Below are 22,298 nucleotides of genomic sequence, written 5' to 3'. Positions count from 1 at the left end.
ATCCTTAAGATGCAGATGGACTGCTGAGTCTTGTCCTGTGGAGGTGGCTCTTCTGTGTTGTGCCATGCGCTTGTGAAGTGGCTGTTTGGTCTCTCCAATGTAGAGGTCTGAGCATTCCTCGCTGCACTGTACAGCATACTCCACCATTTGACCTTAGAACTGAAGAAGCTTCTCGGATGAGAGGTGAAACGTCTTCAAGCAACTTAAAGAAGTCCAGACGCTTTTCTTTGCAAGCTCCTTTGAGACACCAAATGAATTGCAAAATTGTTTTTCCCCCTATTATTTAATCCCTAGACAGTTTTTAAAGTATCATTTGATTAAATTAGAGGTGGTGGAACTATGAGTTAGGATTTGTTCAACACCAGAATATTTTAAGAACTCAGGGTGCATGTTTTAAGTGGCATCAGTTTTTCTAGAATTTAAATGTGGTGTTTACATAATAAAATATTGAGTTCACTTGTAGATACAGAGGCAACATTTTTGCATGGACTGAGTTAGTACCATAGGTAAGCCAGTGTTGTTTGCTACATCAAAAAGAGTTTATCCTCTATGCAACATTAAGATTAGGATATAACTGGCTTAACTTCTCAAGCTCAGTTATGCATTCGCAGATGTCACTTCATCAGTCTAATCTGGGCTTTGTCAGCCTTGACTACTGTACATACAACCAGCATGCAAATATTTGCACGATAACATAATTATGCTTGGTTTTTGGTAGCAGCACGGGATATTTATTTTCTACTCATGTTTACAGGGTTGTGCAAAAAAAGAAGTCAAGAAGTCAGACTTAAGCAGCAGATGAACAGTACCTGAATGCCATGTCCTTAAAAAATAGAACAGAATCTGGACCTTCTGTTGATCCAGCTACCTTTTGCTGAAGCCTCGTTGGAAATGGTCTCAGTGGGAGATGGTGAATTAAGATTTTCTTTAAGAAAAAGGTGAGGTAGGTTAAACTGCACAAGAACTGAAAATCAGTCACAGCAATCTGTAAAACATGGCAGACACTCTGTCATGGTTTGGGCTGCATTTCATCCAGTGTTGTTGGAGATGTCAAAACTGATGGAATTGTAAATGCAGAAGTACAGTCGGAGAACTATTCCTGAAGATTACTTCAACTAAGAGACAAGACAGCTTGCCTGAGAGAGTTCATACTGTGCTAAAGAATAAAGGTGGTCATTCAACTTTCAATCTGGATAGAATTGTAAAACGTCTGGTTTTACCTTATTAGTGTATTTCCATTTATGTTTGCACGTGTCAAGAAATCACTGTACTTATTTTCCAAGCAAACTATAAAGAAATAGGGAGTGGTCAAGACTTCATATGACTCTGTAAGTATAAATCTTAAAATACAATATGATGGTCAATGTTTCTTCAGTAATTGTTTCTTGAGACAATTATAGTGTACAAGACGACCAACAGGCTAATGAACTGAACAGCACTGCCATGCTGTTAGCGAGTCAAATAAACACATGGGTTTCCATGGAAAGAACATAACAGGAATTAAATATAGTTCCCTCCCATATGAAAATTAGATTAGCAACTGCACAAACAAAGTGTGTTAAATTCAGCTATTGATGTTTACAACCGGCTGGTGTTACATCTGTTTGAGTCATTAATTTCATGCACTGTAAGTTGTCCACATTTCACATTGCACATTAAAGACCCTTATACACAATTTAAATCGTTGTGTGACAAATGCAATGGACATTCTGGTGCTTGACCTTGAGACAATCAGAGTCTTGTTCTTCATTTGATCTTCCCTTTCCAAAGTCACAACTGCTTCAGAGCTATGCTGGGATTATAAATGTCATAACCTTGATTATGTAATATATCGTAACATAAGAAGTACATTGCAGACAAGGGATAAGTACCTTGTTCGCAACATGTGATCTTCACTAATATCCAGACAAGGGTACAGTTCAAAGCGGGATTAAACTGAATATGTTTCAACATTATACCACCTCAAAGTTTAATAAAAAGATATGGCTTTGAGTCACTTTCTTTTCATAGCTTCATAGGCCAAATTAATGCCTGCCTTTACCAGTTACCTGCCAGCCACCACTCAAATGGCAAATTTTATGCAACTCCTAATACAGTATGGTTAAAATCAGCCTGTGATGATAGCTCAAACTGAAATCTGTTTCTTTAAAAAAGCCAGTAAAATACATTTTGAACAATTACTTAACTGGAATTAAAATCCCCACTGATACTTTCACTGTGACAGTTACAGGTGTGTGTATCTGTAAGAATCAGAGACTACACAAACAAAATGAACTCACCAATCATTTTCTTGTCAGCAGCTGTTCTGTGAAAGATGAGTGTGCTGTCATCAGTAATTACCGCAGTGAGAGATAAACTTCACCACTAACTTGTCATTGGTAGCCCTTCCCTCTCCATTCGGCTATTCATCCTGCCTTACCTCATCCATTGACCCACCAGCTCCCCCGCTCCCTCCACCCACTCCCTCTTAATAATAACCCACCCGCTCTGAGCATCCATCTGCCTAATCAGAAGAAGCCTCTCTTTGACAGTCACTACCTAGGCACAAGCTTGCAGACAGGAAAATCAAACATTTTACCCCTAAAGGATTTAATATCCAGTGAAAACGAGGAGGCAGCAAGTTTATAACGCATCTATAAACCAGTCTCAGTGGGAGTGAACACAGAGCGGTACACAGGTAAAACACCCTTTTCTCTGTTTGTCTGTTTGAGACTGTGTGTGACCAAAGCTACATCCTGACCACAGGTTAACCTTCACATCTTTATTATATCCAAGTGGATTTCAGTTTATGAAGTGACAGAAGCTAAACAAGTTGGGTATTTAGAGGATGCCCTCCAGAGGAGTATTAGGTTTCTACTGAAGAACAGTGAATCTCAGAGATTGTTTTCAATATTTGTTTGTTTTCTTTTATTGTTTGTTTGTTTTGTTTTTTGGTGTGCTTTTATAATATATGCAAAAGCATCATCTTCCTCATAACATAAGCTGTCATCACTTGTAAAGCAATGCCCAGAAAATGTTAACTGGGTATTTTCCCTACAGTACCCCTTAATATAATGCGTTTAGGCTCACGAGTTTAAAGAAATGCACTGGATTATCCTTGCTTATCAAATCAAAGATTATGCAAAATAACACTCTAGTACTCCTAGTACTACTGTTGCATTAATCATATTCACTTTCTATTTCTAGGTCGCCTTTTGACAGTTAACGCTTGCCAAAATGTGGAAAAGAGGGAAGAGCACGGGGACCACTGCAAACAGACAATGTAAAGGACTACAATTCTTACTACTCTTTCGTTTTGCATTACATGTATGCTTCTTAAGAAGAAAAATATCAATCACTATTAGGCACAATATGCCGTCATATTCTCTTGGTATTATTTTTGCAATAGATAAAATGTTCCAAGTGTAAGAGATGGCTTTATTGTATCTAAAGAATTAAATATTTGTTGAATTGTTTACAAGCTTAATCCTTGCCAGATTTAGGCCCTCACTTCAGCCAGGAATATTCAAGGCTGTGTTGTATTATTAAAAATTCTCCAAAAGCATTATATAGAAGAAAAAATGTATTTTTATATCCTGAGTGAATGCTTTGACAATAAAGTAGGCCTTTGGGGTAAAACTATTTGGCACCGACTATCTGTTATAAAAGCCTACATTAATCTTTGACACAGGCAAACTTAATTACTGTCTCATATATAGCAAACTGTGCACAAGTTAATTAATCACCAAAAGTGGTGGGAAATGAGCTGTCACTAATCCTGCCAAAACATAACATATTGCTACAGTCAAATAAACAATTAAGAAGGTAGAAAACCACCATATGGTGTACCTACTGATAGATTTATGGCTTTAAAAACACTCTGAAATTTGTAAGCAAAATGAGTAATGCTTAGACTTCCAAGACAATAATAGAAAAACTAGAGGAAAACCCCTGGACAAGCCCTGCTTAGCACCAAATAACAGACAGACACAATCAGTGAATAGGTGGTGAACATAGGGGAACATTTAGCAGCTAAAGAGCCAGATATTTCCCTCAGGAGTTGGTACAGAACAGAAAGAGAACTGAAGGAAAGCAATTATTGGATTTTCAGGTGGCAAGAAACAAAACTTAAATAATATGTCGATGTTGTGTTCACAACTTTCTTGCACTGTTACCAGGTGGTGTCACACATGAAAACACTGGAACTACCCACAAGATACATAGAGCAGTTTCTCCGTTAAGTTATAAAATGAACTAAGAATTTAAATTAAGAACTTAAAGACATTTAGCCAGTTAACTAAAAGTCTGTTCTCCAAGGCTTGAAACTGAGGATGAGAAGAAAACATCCCTGGATTAGAGTCACCTGTCTGCTGCCTTTTACTGTAACTCTCTTAGAGTTTTATTCAGGCATTTAAGAGTTTTCCTTTTCCACATTATGCCTTACTATGTCTTCAGCTCCTTTTTACAATTTCATATGTATACCACCTACTGTCCTACAAGCATAAACCAGCATTCCCTCGTGTATTTGAGACTGATCTGATGTAATTTCTTTTCACCCAGGTTTCTCCCTTGTTCATCAATATATTCAGCGTTTTAATGAGGTGTCTGGAAACAAGACAGGTGAAATGAGCACCGTTTTATTTTCTGTCGGACAAACTTACTGTTTTTTGAGGTTGCAATGCATTGGAGTGCCGTATCAACATAATACTGAGAAAGAGCCATTATGCTGAATAATGGAAAAAACAATGAATAATACATTAGGCATTACTGAATGCTGTGTCTGTTTGTGACCTGTTTTACCTTTGTATTGATAACCTGAAAAACTACCTTGTCAAAGCAGTGACATGTTTGATTGGGTGGCAGCTCTCCTATTTCTGTCCTTGTCATAATAATCATTAATCCCTGGATTAATGTTGTTCTTTACTGACTCCTGTGTGATCCTTTGTCTTTGAACATTCAAAACCTGATAAAGAAATGTTCAGCTGCCAAGCAGGGAGGCAGAGGATCACAGAATTCATTCATGGCCTGAATTTTAAATGACTGAGTGAATTAGTCCATAGTCTAGTACAGAATGTGAGCTGAAGCTGACATTTGACTGTGAAGAGATTCACACTGCACATTTTTTTTTGACGATAAATTGTCTGGGTCACTATTTTATATTGAAATTGCCGAACATACCATATATCAAGCTTTTCTGAATGTTATATACACTTATCAGCCACTTTGTTAGGTACACTTTTCCAACTGCTTGTTCATGCAAATATCTAATCAGTCAATCACATGGCAGCAACTCAATGCAATTAGGCATGTAGACATGGTCACTTCATAAACCAAGCATTGCAATGAGGAAGAAAAGACTGGCCTGAGTATTTCAGAAATTGATGAGCTACTGGGATTTTCTCCACACAACCAGGGTTGTATAGGGTTTACAGAGAATGGTCTGAAAAAGAATATATCCAGTGAGCAGCAGTACTTTTGGTGAAAATGCTTTGTTGATGCCAGAGGTCAAATGAGAATGGCTAGACTGCTTCAAGCCATTGTTACAGCTAAGGTATGTAGAAGAATATCTCTGAAGGCAAAAACCATTGCACCTTAAAGCAGATGGGCTACAGCAGCAAGAGGACTACATTGGGTGAAACTCCTGTCAGCTAAGAACAAGAAACTAAGGCTACAAATCAGACTGGCTCATCAACATAGGACAGCTGAAGACTTGCTTCTCTGATGAGACTCGGATGGTACTGTATGTCCCGTGGAGTGCATTTTCTTGGCACACTGTGGGCCCTTTAGTATCAACTGACCATTGTTTAAAGGCCACAGCCAATCTGAGAATTCTTGCTGACCATGTCGATCCCACAGCCTCCAGCTTCTAGCAGGATGATGCACCATGTCACAAAGCTCAAGTCATCTCAAACCGATTTCTTGAAAAAAAAGACAATGAGTTCATCGTATTCAAATGGCCTCCACCGTCACCAGATCCCAGTCCAAAAGAGGAACTCTGGGATATGGTCGAATGGAAGATTGACATCATGGATGTTCAATCAACAAATTTGCAGCAATTGTGTGCTGTTATCATAGCATTATAGATCCAAGGGTAATGTGTACAGCAGCTTGTTGAATCTATGTCACAAAGAATTAAGTCACTTTTGAAAGCAAAAGAGGGTCCACGCTGGAGTTTAAAAGGTTTACCTAATAAAGTGGACAGTGAGGGGAATTCAACATGTAAGATATTTAAATTTTGGATGTTAGTCATGTTAAAGGAAAAAAAAAAAAAAAAAAAAGGGTATGGACATTGCCTTCAGCTTTGTGAAACTGGTGTTTTCTAAGAGTTTTTTTTTGTCCTAATTACCATGTAAAGTACCATTCTAAAGCAATACACATTTAAGATATCCAAGAAAAACATCATGTTCTTTTTCAAGCGATAGATGTTACCGTGAACCATAGCCGACAGACAAGATTTTGTACTATTCACATCTCCAAAATTAAGGAACATAAATTGATTACCCTACGTGCTACTAGAGCTGGTATAACTTAGAAAAACTGAAAACTAAACCTGGAATCAAAAGCAGTAAGATTTATGCACTGTACTTTCCATTTGCAAAGTTACTGTTGCTGTCAACACACTAATTGTCACTGGGAAAATGTTTGACATTTCTGACATCTGCTGGTAGCAAAAAAGAAATCCGTTTAGTTCAATCAAAACCAGCAAACTCATGATTAATTCTTATGATTAACTCAGTTTCTTATTCCCCCCCCCCCCATTTTGTTTAGCTGCTATTCGGAAGAGATCTAAGACCTCTGGAGTGATGATCACGCAGTATTTAGTAAACATGCCAGAGGGAAAAAGCACCCCTGATTTCCAGTGTAAACCAGTGGCAGTAACTATTGAGAAAGGTGGGTGCTTTAAATTATAACTGACCATTAAAACTGATCCATTAGTGAAAGATATTGTTGCTTTTGGTTTCAGCAATATCTTTCACATTATTAAACAGAAGACATGTCTTTTAGGAAAATTAGCTGTTTTCAAGGCTGTGGTGACAGGGGATCCAAAACCAGATGTGTCATGGAGAAGAGCTAAGGGAACTCTTTCAGATAAGGAAAAATTTCAGACTAAATATGATGAATTAACTGAGGAGCATATATTAGAGGTGAGTGAATAAATTATTCCACATGATGATCTTGAAGTATTTAGTACTGATACTGTTTTTTTTCTCATGAATGTATTGATCTATAATGTATTTGTATGTGAATTGACACATAAATGAATATTTCCAGATTCACAAAGTGTCTGTTGCAGAAACAGATACATACAAATGCTTTGCTGCAAACGAATATGGAAAAGCTGTCTGCACAACAACATTAACTGTGACTGAGGGTAAGTCTTGCCCATTAAATACTTTTAAAGAGGATTCTGTACTTTCTTTCTTTTAGTGTGCATTTGGAAGAGTTTTTCTATTGGTGGAGTGCTCTTGTAGATTTTAACATTTCTTATTATTTAAGCTTATAATGACAGACACTGAAAAACAAGACAAACACTGTAGGTCTAAGGGCCTAGTTCTGTTATTTTTTTATTACAAAAATGATATAGGACTCAATGTGTTTTTAAACTGGTATTTATTTAAATAAAACTTGAATTTCATTTGCTGTTTTCAGCTTCAACAAATCCAGCAGATTTCAGAAAACTGCTGAAGAAGAGGTAAGAACTGTAACCTATTAAAATACTTTTTAAAAGAGGACATTTCTGCAGGAGTATATAAGGATTAATTCCCTAACTGATCCTTTTTTTTGACAGTTAAATACATTACATTTAATATTTTCCTGTTATCTTCAGTAAAGTAGAGAGAGCAGATGGAGAATCTGATGAAAGGTTCTGGGATGCCATGTTAAAAGCTGACCGGAACGACTATGAGCGCATCTGTTCAGAATTTGGTGTTAAAGACTTACATTTGATTCTCAAGAAACTGGATGAAAAGAAGAAGGAGAAATCACAAAATAAGAGGAAGGTATAAAAACACCCAACTCTCACACTGGATACGATATCTTAATCTCTAAAACTCAGAATTAATAAGTAAATTCTTGAGGTGTCAGTCATGGAGTGCAATTATTATTTGACTCAGCTGCTGATGAAGCACTTTCTGAATACTCACCAAGCTCATACTGTGCATTGCAACAATATGTTGATAGTTCAAATGCAAATATGACATCAGCAGAATAACTATTAACTACACTCAATAGCCACTTTATTAGGTACCTTACTAGTATCAGGTTGGAGCCCATTGTACCCTCTGAATTATTCATGACATAGAATCAACAGCATGCTGCAGACATTCCTCAGAGATTATATAGCATTGGAGTTGCTGCACATTTTTTCGGGCTGCACACCCATGAAACAAAGCTCCCATTCCACCACATCTCAAAGGTTGTCTATTGGATTGACATCAGGTGACTTTGGAGGCCATTTGAGTAAAGTGAATTCACTGTCATGTTCAAGAAACCAGGCTGAGATGATCCGTGCTTTGTGACAAAGCCTGTTATCCTGCTAGAATCAGATGTTAAAAGAGTGGTAAACTGCAGTCATAAAGGTATGGACGTGGTAGGTTGTAGCATTTAAAGAATGGCTCATTTGTACTAAGAGCCCCAAAGTACACCAAGAAAATGCCCCCTTCACACCATTACCGGCCTGAACAACATGAATCAGTGCTCTCATGCTTTGAAAATCTGATCCTATACCATCTGAATACTGCAGCAGAAATTGAGACTCATCAGAAGAAGTAACCTTTTTCCGATTTTCTATTGTTAAACTTTGCATTAACCAAGGGCCAAACATCATTACCTACTAAAGTGAGTGTATACACTTAGCCATAGGCATATATCATCTTTTTAAGTGTTCATATTATTAACTGCATTCCTTTCACTTCTGAGATCTCTTCATTTAGGACCAAAAAAGGAAAAAAAAAAATGCTTGTATTAATTTCCTAAAATAGTAACCAACAATCCAGGTCAGAGATATCAATTTGCTGATTCCTGTACTGTGTGTAAGTACTGTAAGTAATATACAAAGCAGTAAATGAGTCAGAAATACGCTGGAGCTGTGATTTCAAAACAACTGAAAAATGTTGATAATTTTGACTTTCATTAAAAACGCATAATACATGCAATCATAAAGTTCCGTAGTCCTTGATGAAAGAGTGCTTCCAGCACAGTGTACTTTTCAATTTTTATAGAAGTCGTATCATTATACCACATTGCTATTCATCATGACATGAAGGTTCTTTTTTTCTGTGTACCTAGCAGGATGATATAATTCCCTATGATGAAAATGAAACAGGGAAACACAGTCTAAAGAGTGTTGGAAGGACAACGAATTTCTCTATTGATGGCCTGATGCAAAAGGACACAGAGCTTTGTAAGGGGGATATTCAAGAGGCCAACCTTCGAAATGCAGGGCTGCCTCAAATGGATCCTGAAAAGTTCATACTCCCTGCAGAGTTTAAATGTAGGTTTAAAAACCAGCTATGGCTAGACCTGGAAAAAAAAAAAAAAAAAAAAAAAAAAGAGTCTTCAGAACATAAGCATTTGGGCATTTGCATATTGTTTTTGTTGTACATTCGACTTTAAACAAATGTGCATATGCTAAAGCTTGTAAAAATTTACTGACTAGCCCATAAGCAGACAGTAGCCATTATATTTATCCAGTAACATAACTTTAACAGCTGACACTGAATGTACTGAAGCACACAATCATGTCCAAATAATAGTCTTGCAATGTTCTCTACATTCTCTAATTGAATAGAAGATGACCAATACTGATGATACATATATTATATCAAAAAGAAAATCACATGAATATAATATTTTACTTTTTTGTAGTTTCCAAAGTCGACTTTGTGATCAAAATTCAAGAGATTAAAGCTGAAGAAAGGGAGGATGCTTTGTTTGAGTGTGTCCTGACACACCCGCTACCTAACATCACATGGATGGGCAAAGGCAACATCCTGGAGGATGGAGAAAAATATAATTTAACTATGTCAGACCACAAACTCATCCATAGGCTCCTCATCAAGGACTGCCAGATGCTGGACAAAGGCATCTATTCCGCTGTGGTTGGCAATACATCCTGCAATGCCTGGTTGGTTGTGGAAGGTATCACTGTATAACATTACCTTAACCATTGCTATTTTCATATTATCATCATTATTATTATTAGATAACTAATTACGTTGTACTTCTAACTTTTAAGCTGACAGTAATCCTGCACCTGGTGGTGAGAGGAGACCCCGTAAAACTACTGTGGCTCGTGGAGCACGGACTGACATTGAGAAAGTGGCCCAAGAGCAGCAACTAAAAATACAAGGGGAGATGGAGAAGCTCTTGGCAGAAGTAAATGCAAAATACGGAGCAGTACATATAACCGACAAACTATCTTTAGAAGAACTGGCATTAGAAGAACTGACTTTAATCTTAAGCACAGGTGGAAAATACAGTAAAGTTACTGGACAAGGTAAAAACATGTATTTCTGACTCTGCCAGTACCCTCCCTGTCCTTTGGAGCAAAAACTCAACAAAATCTATTATCTCCTTAAAATTAACTCCATTAAACTGTCCTATCACTCCTATCAGTCCCATATTCTGTCTCACCCTTCACGTCTTACCAAAGCATTTCTACTACCAGCACTGCAGTGAATAGGCAGTGTGGCTAAAACTGTGCTGATGATAAAACATGCACGCTTACTGCTACTTATTTCAAAAGATTAACAGAGTGTATTAACTTGTGTCGTTCCTGGCTAATATTTGGTTACCCAACTATAAGCCATCTTTTATTTTTCAGTGGCATTAAGTATGACATAGTTGCTTACTGGTACTGGTGCAGGCTGGAAATTAAATCTTCTCTGAAAAACAAATATTTTTAAAAGACTTTCGACTTTAAAAAATCACCATTTTTTTTTTTTATTTCTAACTGGTAGGTGAAAATCAAGAAGATTATTCTGAGGAGACTAAGAACTTCACTGGACATGCAACTAAATCAAAATACTTAAAACAAAGTCGTGACTCAGAAATCAGAGTAATTGGTAAGAAACATACAAAGCAGTACGTGTGTCCATTCCCTTGTTATAGACCGAAAAGTCTAAATATGTAAATAAATATTTTGACCTTTAATCTTGTTTTGTGTCTGTCCAGAGTCAACTGACAAATTTATGGATGCAGACCAGTCTCAAATGCTTACCATTAGTCAACAAGAGCTGGGGGAATCTGATAGAAACAATAACTCCACTGGGTCTGTCAAAAAACAAATGAAAAGAAAGAAAGTCCAATGGAAACAACAAACATCTGGTAAGGGCTGAATGACTGCATGAAAATGCACTATATCTTATTCAAGATTTATACTTATGTGTATTAGATATAAATATGTAGATATAAATTATAAAACACTTTTCAACTCCACTTAAGCACTCAAAGCACTTTATACAGCATGCCCCATTTACCTATTCCCACCCATTCATACAGGCACTTTTTCCTGCACCTGATGTTTTGTACCTAACATTCACACACATTCATAATCTGATTAATACATCAGATCGCAACTTGGAGTTCAGTATGTTACCCATCATGCAGAGTGGAGCAGCCAGGAATCTAAGCATCAACTTTCCTCTTGAGCCACAGCAACCCCAATACACTGATGTACAGATGGAAAAACTGTTTATTGCTTTATTATTGTCAGTTTTTGTGCAATATTGAATTACAAAATGCATTTTCTTTCATTTGTATTTTTTTAATAAAATGTAACCAATATGTATCTGAGACTTTTGTTTCAAACCCTTACAAAGTTTTGGGACATTTCTATTTGCACTTGTAAATTATAGTCGTGAATTATTATTGTAAAACAGTTTAAGTTTAAGTGATATTGCACCATGAGAATTGCTGTCAAAGCTTCAAATGACACAGTTAGCATAGAAGCTTTATCTTCAATAGTGTAAAAATTCAGAAAGATGTCCCTTAGCACTTTTTAAATTATATTTTTCTTAATTAATCAAAGAAAATAAAATGCAGCAGAACAAAATCAACATCAAAATTATTACTTAAAAATTCACTGGATAAAGTTGTGCATGTAATACCTGACACAGATCCAAAAGAACTAGCAAGTGAAAATGAATCAAGTTGCTATGATGAGGATGAAGACGCTACTGACCAGGACAAGCACACAATTTCTCCAAAGCAAGACCAAAAGCCAAAGGATGAACTCGATGGTAAGGGAGCACAATTAGTGTGGCATTGCAAGGGGAATTTGTATGATTCAATTTCCTCCATGAGGAAACTCAAGGATATATTCCTGGATATATGTTTTGCTTAAAACCATATATGGTATGATTTTGAAAGAACTCTTCTAGCTGAGAGAAGATTTTTGTTTTAAAGGTGAAAGTGCAAGTCTGAAAGACGACATTAGGTGTGACGAGACTGAGGATGAGACTGAATCTTCAACACATATGAGGCGTAAAAGACACGCCCCTCCGATCGAAGATTTGGTGGTTGGTAAGTTGGAGACAAAGAATTCTTCTAAACCAGAAGGGTTTTTCTTTTTTGTTTTTTGATGTTTTTTTTAATTAATAATCTGTTTAACTAAACTGATTAACACTTAAACATGTAAAACTCAATTAGCTGAATTATTCCACTGTATTTCTGTCTTATTAACACAGACATGACTACCTTTACCCGCATAAACATACCTGAACAACATTCTGAACTTGTTGATAGATAGTGAAAGAAACATTAAAGTTTCAGCTATTTATTTGTGGATGGAAAAGAAAAAAATAAAATAAAACTATTATATTAAACTAAACTAAACTGATCTACAGATAGAAAAGACTTGTTGTTGTAAGATTATACATTTATAATTTATTTCATCTACCAATATCCAAAATCCATTAAAGTGTATTGACTGGTGTCACACTTCATGTCCAAGATTTTCCAAAAATCATTTTAACTGTTCTTAGATCCAGGGGTTCAGTTCATCTGTGGTTTGACTGATGTCAGTGCGATCATCAATGAGATCGCTGAGTTAACATGTAAGCTTAGCAGTGAAGACTGTGAAGGAGCCTGGTTCAGAGATGGCAAACAGGTTAGTCAAACAAACATATACATGTTATATTTCTGTTCTGGTACAGTTCTGTGTTCACCCACACACCCAAGTTACTGTGACAGTGGATCAATAAATTGTCATACCATGCCTAACGAATTCATAACTGAGAAAAAAAAGAAAACAGGTCCATTGTAACAGCAACAAAATAATTTTTTTTTTTTTTTTTAAAGTAGCATTAGGGTCATATGTATTTGGACAGTTACATTTTTTTGGCAAACACTGTGATTGTCCTGAGACTTGTTGTTTAGTTCTTTAGAATTCTGAGATACTGTCCTTGTGTTCAGATTCTTGAGAGCCTCTGAGTACTATATTTATATTTAAAGTTCTTGCTTCTTGTTCATCCCTGTTAGATCCCCTTCTTTTCCAGTCTGTTCTAGTCTTTTCTCTGTCTTTGCATCTCCTGAATGAAGTCAGTTTGTTGCAAGCTCGCTCTTGCAACAAACTGACTAACAAAATGCTGTGCATTGAAGTGCAAACTTTTAGCTTTGCAGTAGCTTTGCCTATAGCCTTTATAGAGGATTAAAGATATTTGGACAATTCACTAACAAGCAGTTTCATAGCCAGATGGAGCTTGTTCCTACATTTTCTGTGACAAATTAAGCATATAAAATATCTGGAGTTGATTTCAAGTGTTAAAGTTGCATTTGACAGGTGCAACAAGGTGCAAACCACTGGTTACGCTGAAGAACAAGAACACCAGATAAGACTGAAAACATCTAAAAGAGTTTAGGTGGGAAACACAGCTTTTGGTGATACCCCTCTAAACTTCAGGATAGGATGGGATATTTATCCAACTATTCTTATATTTTTACCTGTGGTAGTTAATTTTGAGTATCTGAAATAAGCTGACTATATATAAAAAAAAAAACAAAAAAAAAAAAACAAAAAAAAAAAAAACAGTAATTCCAAAACATAATGCAACATTTTGCTGAACCTCTTAAATTAATGATGGAAGTCTCTACTTAAATTACATCTTGATTTAAAATCTACTTTGGTGGTGTACAGAGGCAAAATTACAAACACTGTCAGTGTCCAAATTCTCATGGACCTAACTGTATGTAAATGTAGCACTCTGTCATTCCTCGCTAAAGTTTGATTCCTTATTGATGTATTTTAAATTTTTTAAAAGCTCAAAACTGACATTTAATAAATAAAGAGTGTCATTACTGATGTCTGAAAATCATCACCGGTTTCACTGAACAGCTGTTCATCTTTAATTTACTTCAAATCTTTTGCCAGTGTTCAAGTACTTTAGGCCCATGTGGGAGACACACACAGCTGGACAAGAAGCCCCCTTTGAAAGCCTAATTTTTCTTTACTTTTAACTGTTTGCTCTTTTTCCTATCAGATATTCCAAGATGAAAGTTTCTCCATAACTAAAGATGGGCCAATTCATAAATTGGTCATAAGCAAGTGCACGGAAGAGCACTCTGGAAAATACCGTTTTGAGGCAGATGGCCGTAAAACAGAGGCAATGATAAATGTCAAAGGTTTGAGAACTGCTCATTAAAGCATGACATTTTGCAAACTTTAAATGGAAAATGTACAGACATACTAATAAAGAAATGTTGAAGCAGATCACGGATAACATAATACTTCTCCAACTCCTAAAAACTTCTTTAGATCCTCCCAGGTTTGACCTTGAAGACCTCAGTGCTTTTACTGAGCCAAAGACAGTTAAAGTGGGGCACAATGCCATCTTCAAATTGCATTTTCTTGGACACAAACCCATAAAGATTCAGTGGTTCAGAGAAGGAGAAGAGCTCCAAGATGACAACAATACAAGGATAGAAAAATCTGCAAGCCAAAGCCGGTTGCTTCTGAGCAGATGCCAGAGGAAGGACACAGGAGAGATCAAGATCAAGCTAAAAAATGAACACGGCTTCACTGAGGCACTCTCACGGCTTATTGTGCTTGGTGAGTGAATTATGGACAATGCAGAAGCTGAACAGATAAATATAGGTTTCAAACAGCAGTAAAAATCTCGACTGACATACCCTCATAATATATTTGACAACTGATTTGAAAACTTGTGCAAAGTTGTTTTTCTGTTAAAAAGTCCTGTAATTATTAGTTCTACGTAAATACTGTCTCTATTATGAACATTGTAAATGTATTTCCATACTTTCTATAAAACTTTATTGCCATTTCAGACAAACCAACCCCACCTCTGGGTCCTGCAGAGGTAACAGAGAGCTCAGCTACATGTATTGAATTTAGATGGCGCCCTCCAAAGGATGATGGTGGCTCCCCAGTGATTAACTACATAATGGAGCGTCAGCAAGTGGGGCGAAACACCTGGAAGAAAATAGCGGAAATACCAGGTGTGTCCAGTTACCGAGACACAGGCGTAGAGCGAGGGCGGAAATACTGTTACCGCATCCGAGCAGTGACTGCAGAAGGCACAAGCGAAGTTATGGAAACTGAGGAAATGCAAGCTGGCACACTTGGTAAGCAAAGCTGACTACTCACCAAGCTCAATCACACAGAAATAACAGAATGCAAACTTCATATATTGATTTTTATTGTGGGATTCATTTGTCTTCAACAGAAAAGGAAGCTTTTCATTATGAAATGCCAAATAGACGACCTTGTGACTGCTCACTGTCACCAGTTTTCAAAAAGGTTTAAAAATCTGCCAGTCAAAACTTCAGGTTGCTGACATACAGTTAAAAGCCAAATGTGATCTCCCAATCAGTTTACTTGTAAGATATATACAGTGTATATGTGATGATGGCACATAGGCTACAAAGTGGGTAAACTATACAGTGGGTAACTATAAAACGGTTAAAACAAGCATTCGCTCTCTTATAGCTCACAGCTAAAACATAACACACACAAACCACTGCACAGCATAATGCAAAGAAAGTACTTACTGTTTGCAGATCTGCTTGAAAAATACTTCAAAGTGTCCCTCTGGACCATCTGTCTGTACAGCTTTGCAGAAATACTGGCTAGACTTGTCATTTTTGACAAGCCTGAAATGGTCCTCACCTGAATCCAGTTATTCTCACCAGCTGTTAAAACTAAGCATTTTTTTTTTAATTTATAAAACATGATCCTGGCAGTGTAGCCACATGACCAGCCTTTTCAGTCCTTTTCAGATTCAAAGTCAAATTCATTTCCACCTTCTAGACCAGGGGCAGGGAATTCCAAGCCTCGAGAGCCGATGTCCTACAGGTTTTAGATGTGTCCTTGATCCAACACAGCTGATTTAAATGGCTAAATTACCTCCTCAACATGTCTTGAAGTTCTCCAGAGGCCTGGTAAAGAACTAATCATTGGATTCAGGCGTGTTGACCCAGGGTGAGTTCTAAAACCTGCAGGACACCGGCTCTTGTGGCCTGGAGTTCCCTACCACTGCTCTACACTGACAGTACACTGTTTATGCTCTTTTTTCTAGAATCTATAAAGTGGGTATGAAGGTGGAATTTAGTTAATGAATCTAAGCATCATCTGCTAAAACTCATCTACAATTCTCTGCTATACTTGATCTAACCTTACTCTGGCCATGAAACCGCAGCCATGGTGCACCAGTCACACACTTTTCCTTACTTTAAATTCACTACACTGCAAAGTATTTTCATACAACCTTTAAAATAACACTTAGTCTGTCTCAATTTCATTTGCAGCATTTCACAATATTAAAAAAAATCCCATGTACTGACCCAAATATCTGATATAAAAACATGACTTAAATGTAAGCTTTACATTTCTACTTTATACAATACAACTGAGCAGTCCTTACCTTTAATCTAACCTCTCTTCTTTCTCTCCTGTCCGGTCTTTCTTATCTTTCTCCATCTCTGAGTGAAGTTAGCTCTCTTTCTTTTCTCTCCCTGTGAAATACAGCAGCCGGACCTTTAGCTAGCAACACACTTTGTTGCTAAACTGCACACAAACAGTTTGTGTGTTTCCTTAGCTTACAGAAACGCTGCATTTGAATTTACCTCCGTCACTCCCTCTATGCTCGCTGATCTTCTGTAGGGCGAGTTAGATGCTTAAGAACCGCAACTTACAGACACCTGCAGTAGTTCCGATGTTTTCACACACAAAAAAGAAAGAAAAATATCCTGACTTTGGCACACGTCATATCTCTTTACGCTACATCCTCTGGTGATTAATAAACAAACTGCCATTGATGTGTTTCTGTGACTGTTTCTGTTTTTACTCTGAAATCGGTTTGATGTTTTTTCGAAATAACAACTCGATCCAAATGCTTTAAAACAAAAGTAACGAGCCTGTTTTGAAAATGTAAGGAGTACAAAGTACAGACACTTAAAAAAGTAGGGAGTTAAAGTAACAAAAAAAAACCCTACTCAAGTAAAGTACAGATACCTGAAACAGTAACGAAGTATTTGTACTTCTTTACTCCCACCTATGGACTTAAGCTCGCCTGTTTTCTGTATTTCATAGAGGAATTTTAATGACACATGAAGTTATAGCTTAGGCTTTAGCTTAAAACGGATAGCTAAACAAGCATCTGTTTTATCAGTTTCCGGTCCTAAAAGACTCAAGTTTATACTAGTGGAATAATTTAGTGGCATAAGTAGCTTGTATCAATGCAAATGATTTTATAGTTAATTATAGAAAATACAGGCACGGGTACATATAACCAGCCACAACAAATTTTACCAGTGAATTTGTCCCTGTGTGCCGGTGTTCTGGGAATGGAGGCTTGTTTTCCCTCAGAGCAGCCTGGAAAACGCAGGTGTTACAACTGATAACACTAATGACTCTTCGCCTACAGTGTAACAACGAGCTAACAGGACCCTGAAACTGATGCAGCTAATCTAAGCAGCAAACGTCATTATTTAGATCTGCTCTGCCTCTCTGTGGCATGTCCAAAATATGGTTCAAAATGCATCAACCGGTAGGAAAGCGGCGTTACTGCCCCCTACTGTGCTTTACTGGCCATATTCTCCTTTCTTGAATCAAGTGATGCGCAGTAAACAACTACTCTTTTCATTATTAACCATTACTTCTGTCTAGGAGGATATGTAGTTGGCTCAGATTACCTGTTTGTGTGTCTGTTTGTTAGTGGTATTACTGAAAAAGTTATGAGGTTTCCATGAAATTTTTACCAGTGATGGGGCTTGGCACAACTTAACTTTGGGATCCATCTGGATTACAGTCCACAGCCAGGAATTTTTGGGACAGTTTACCACCGAGAGAGAAACCTAGATAGGATGATATACATATATGATATACATATACTGCATTATGAAAATAAGAGACCTTTTTAGCCTTGGAGGAGGTGTGAAGCCTGGTGTTGTAAATGAAATTAACTTATCAATTATCAGTTTAGATGTTAATCATTTCAGCATAGTACACGTTGATAAATGAACATACATAGCTAAAACATTAATGTTTATATGTACAGTTATTGTTTTATCTACATAAATTACAGTGCTCTGATTCAAGGCTGCTTCTTCATTTTGGTCTCAAGTAACAAAAAAGCTTTTTTTTTTTTTTTTTTTCTGATTGTAACCATTACCAGCACAATCTATTTCGTTTCTGCATTTTTCAGCCTTCCCTGGCCCTCCAGCACCTCCAAAAGTGGCCAGCGCTTTTGATGACTGTATAAATCTTTCATGGGCTCCTCCAAGTAACACGGGAGGTTCACGTATCTTGGGCTATATTTTGGAGAAACGAAAGAAGGGAAGTAATCTCTGGTCTGTTGTCAATGCCAATGATGAGCTCATAAAAGGTGCGTATTTTTTAACTTACCTCAGTTTAATCTGATGGACCTGATGACATTAGAGCATAACAGGACTCTTTTTTTGCTGTTGTTTTTCTCCCTTCCTCTCTTTCTGTCTTTCTCCATGTAAACTCTTTTGTAGAAAAGAAATATGCAGTGAAGGATGTTGTTGCGGGTATGGAATATGAATTCAGAGTTACTGCCATAAATCTCTCAGGAGCAGGTGAATTTAGCAGCCCTTCAGAGTTTGTTTTTGCACGAGATCCTAAGAGTAAGTGTTGCAACTATTCTACATGAAACAAAAGACTAAAAAAAAATGTATTAACAAGTATCGCTTAGTCAAAACTTAAATATCTGATGTTTGAACTACACCAGAGCCTCCTGGTAAAGTTACAGGCCTTAAGGTGACAGAAACCTCCTACAACCACTTGGTCCTAACTTGGACAAAACCAGAAGACAAACCAGGCATACAGGATGAAGCAAGAGGGTATTTTGTTGAGATTCGGCAAGCAGATTGCATCGAATGGTCCCGCTGTAATAGTACCCCCATCATCATGACTTCCTTCAGTGTGAAAGGCCTGAAATCCATGGACATGTACTGGGTAAGAGTGATTGCCATTAATGATGGAGGAGAGAGTGAGCCCGAGGAGCTGCCCAACTATGTACTGGCAATGCCTTCACCAGGTATGTCAACAAGTCTTAGATATTTCAGATTCTGTTGGTTTGTTGCTGCTAAGAATGATTTTTTTTTTGTTTTAAATAAAACTTTTTGCCCCCCCCAGAAAATTCACTCGTTCTTGGTAGAATACAACATTTCTGTGATGATTTATCTTTTCTTATATAGTTTTGTTCATTCCAATTACGAACCATGATAAATTACAATATGGTACAAACCTTTTTTTTTTGTTTTTTATTTATTTATTTATTTATTTATTTATTTTGTCACCACTACAGTGAGGCCAAGATTCACAAACAACAAGATGAAGAGTTTCTTTGTTGTGCGGGCAGGAAACTCTGTCAGGATCACAGTCAATTTTGAGGTGAGAATGATATTTCAGTTTTAAAATCAGGCAAACCATGGTTTCGCAAAACGAAACGGGTGAGGCAATAAAAGAAAACGTTGAAGATATTCCTTTTTTTAAACAGGCTTCTCCTCGGCCAGCAATTATCTGGCTAAAGGATAATGTGCCAGTTACAAAGCGGATCACAATCAGTAACTCTGATGGCTCCTCCCAGTTGCTGATTCCTTCTTCTGAGCGCTCTGATTCCGGCATCTACTCCATTTTGGTGAAAAATCTCGTAGGGCAGGAAACATTAAGTGCAGAAGTCAGGGTCACAGGTAAAATAAAACTATAATTGTATACTCGTTTTCTTTTGCAACATCTTTTCGTAACAAAAGCTGATGGATCTGATGAAAGTAAAACTGTTCGCAGATGATCCAAAACCACCTGGACCAGTAGAACTGGAAGAAAATGTGCCTGGTACTGTGACAGTAATCTGGGAACCTTCTCCTGATGAGAAGCGTGATGACCGTCTCCACTACACCGTGTCCAAACTGGACTCTACCAAGCGTTCGTGGGTCACAGTGGCTGACAGGCTCTTCAATAACAAGTTCACAGTCTGCAATATCATGCATGGAAGGGAATATCATTTCCGGGTCTATGCCAAAAATGACATGGGCATATCTGCACCCTCTGAGTCACCAACCTGGGAGGTGGAGAAGAAGAAAGGTGTGTTTGTCATCTCAAACAATCATAAAGTCCAAATACTCACTTTTTAAGAAAAAAATGATAATACTGTGTCTGCTCTTTCATAGAAAAGTTTCTAGTAAGTGTACCAACCATGAAGGACTGTGATTTGCGGTGTGCCCCATCCTTCATTGTTCCACTGAAGCTGCACACTGCACCCAAAGGTTATGAATGCTATATGAGCTGTGCAGTGAAAGGAAACCCCAAACCTCGCATAACATGGTATCGAAATCACATCAGTCTAAACACTAATACCAACTATTACATCTCCAACACCTGTGGAGTTTGCACCATGTTAATCCTCCGTGTGGGTCCCAAAGACATGGGAGAGTACAGCGTCATTGCAGAGAACAGCTTGGGACGAGCCGAATGCTCCACCATCCTTAATGTCAGAGGTGAGAAGAAAATATACTGGCTGTATTTACGGTGAGGGTTAGTTGTTGGGGGGGTGGGGGGGTGATAGTAAAGGTCAATAAATCTGTATCTCTTTCTCTCACACAGAGTGAAGACATGGAAGATGCCAGTACGGTGTGAGCAACATTTATTTGAAAGATCAACTGTGTAGCACAGGATGATTGGCAAGATTGTGCTCTTGTTTATTAAATTGGTACTAAAATAAAATAAATAAATAAATACAATTAAAAAATAATTACATTTGTTTATGGTTCGACAAGGTTTCCTGTTTGTTTTTGGTCATGATTTAAAGAGTCTTGGTTGAGCCCTTAATCCAGTAACCAGCAGAATACCCATCACATATTAGATCAGTTGATGAATCATCTGAACAAATACTTGAGAGTTATTTGTAAAGATGGCTATAATTTATTGCAGGCATACACTTTAAATACTACAGCAGTGGTACAATCAGAACGTTTGTCAAAAAGCCTCGCAAAGAAATGTGTATTGTATTATTTACTACACATATAATCCCCTGATAGGTAACTGTGAGGCAAAATTTCTTTATGTCATATTTTGTAAAATGAATTAATAAATAAAAAAAATATGATGGAAACGTTTAAGTGGACAGGAAACATGTATATGTATTTATACGTATAAAGGCTAAATTATACCATGGAGCCAAGCTCTCAAAAACTGTCATAGCTTTAATACTGTTGGTGAAGATGGCTTTAAGAAAGAAGTGTTTACAGTTAAGTTTTTAGAAGATGTTTAGCGCCATCTTGTGTCAGTACAGAATGTCAACGGATTGGTTGGTGCTGGCTAATAGATTAATACTGTTGTTGTTGTTGTTATCGTCATCATTATTATTAGCTTAATAAACCAGAAACAGAACCAATAACCAATAATAATAAATCAATGAGACTAAAACCAAAAATCATTCTAAGAAGATCATTTTGTAAACTGTCCCTGGCTGCAACAATGCGTTTTATGTTAACAAAAAAAATAGGGATAAAGTAAGTGGTTCCTTGTTGTTGGGCTAACTGCACCGAAACGGAAAATCCACCTGTTAGCGGTAATGTTAGTGTTTGCAAAATACGTTATAAGTGAGAACAGTGTATGTCAATCGTTTTTACTGTTCCCTATAGTTTTTAATTGTCAACCATTATTGAAGGCATATGTTTGGATGGGTGTTTAGTAGCTCTGCTAAGAAAAACAACAAGAATAGTTATTGGGGAAAATGTGAGAGACGGGAAGACAAAAGACAACACGAAGGACAAAAATAAATGTAGAAATGAAGTATCAGCTGAAAAGGAAACATAACATTCAAAAATGGAGCTGAACC

General features: G+C 37.1%; 1 protein-coding gene across 1 annotated transcript; it reads left to right on the top strand.

The window, feature by feature from the left end:
* Positions 1-6,806: 6,806 nt before the first annotated feature.
* LOC308406722 (immunoglobulin-like and fibronectin type III domain-containing protein 1) lies at positions 6,807-21,186 on the top strand (the record flags this gene model as incomplete). The annotated part of the gene is made up of 20 exons (XM_080897903.1): positions 6,807-6,870; positions 6,985-7,124; positions 7,252-7,351; positions 7,630-7,672; positions 7,808-7,979; positions 9,268-9,472; positions 9,847-10,119; positions 10,217-10,477; positions 12,966-13,090; positions 14,460-14,601; positions 14,735-15,028; positions 15,265-15,561; positions 18,642-18,821; positions 18,955-19,083; positions 19,188-19,496; positions 19,767-19,852; positions 19,959-20,151; positions 20,246-20,542; positions 20,629-20,955; positions 21,062-21,186. 20 exons carry the CDS (start codon positions 6,807-6,809, stop codon positions 21,064-21,066), a joined length of 3,642 nt encoding a protein of 1,213 aa, XP_080754029.1. The 3' UTR covers positions 21,067-21,186.
* Positions 21,187-22,298: the final 1,112 nt, after the last annotated feature.

The sequence above is a fragment of the Rhamphochromis sp. 'chilingali' genome (assembly GCF_963969265.1).
Source record: "Rhamphochromis sp. 'chilingali' genome assembly, chromosome: 12".
NCBI classification, from domain to species: domain Eukaryota; kingdom Metazoa; phylum Chordata; class Actinopteri; order Cichliformes; family Cichlidae; genus Rhamphochromis; species Rhamphochromis sp. 'chilingali'.
Note: the sequence above shows the minus strand (reverse complement) of the source record. Positions and strands in the feature narration are given on the sequence as shown.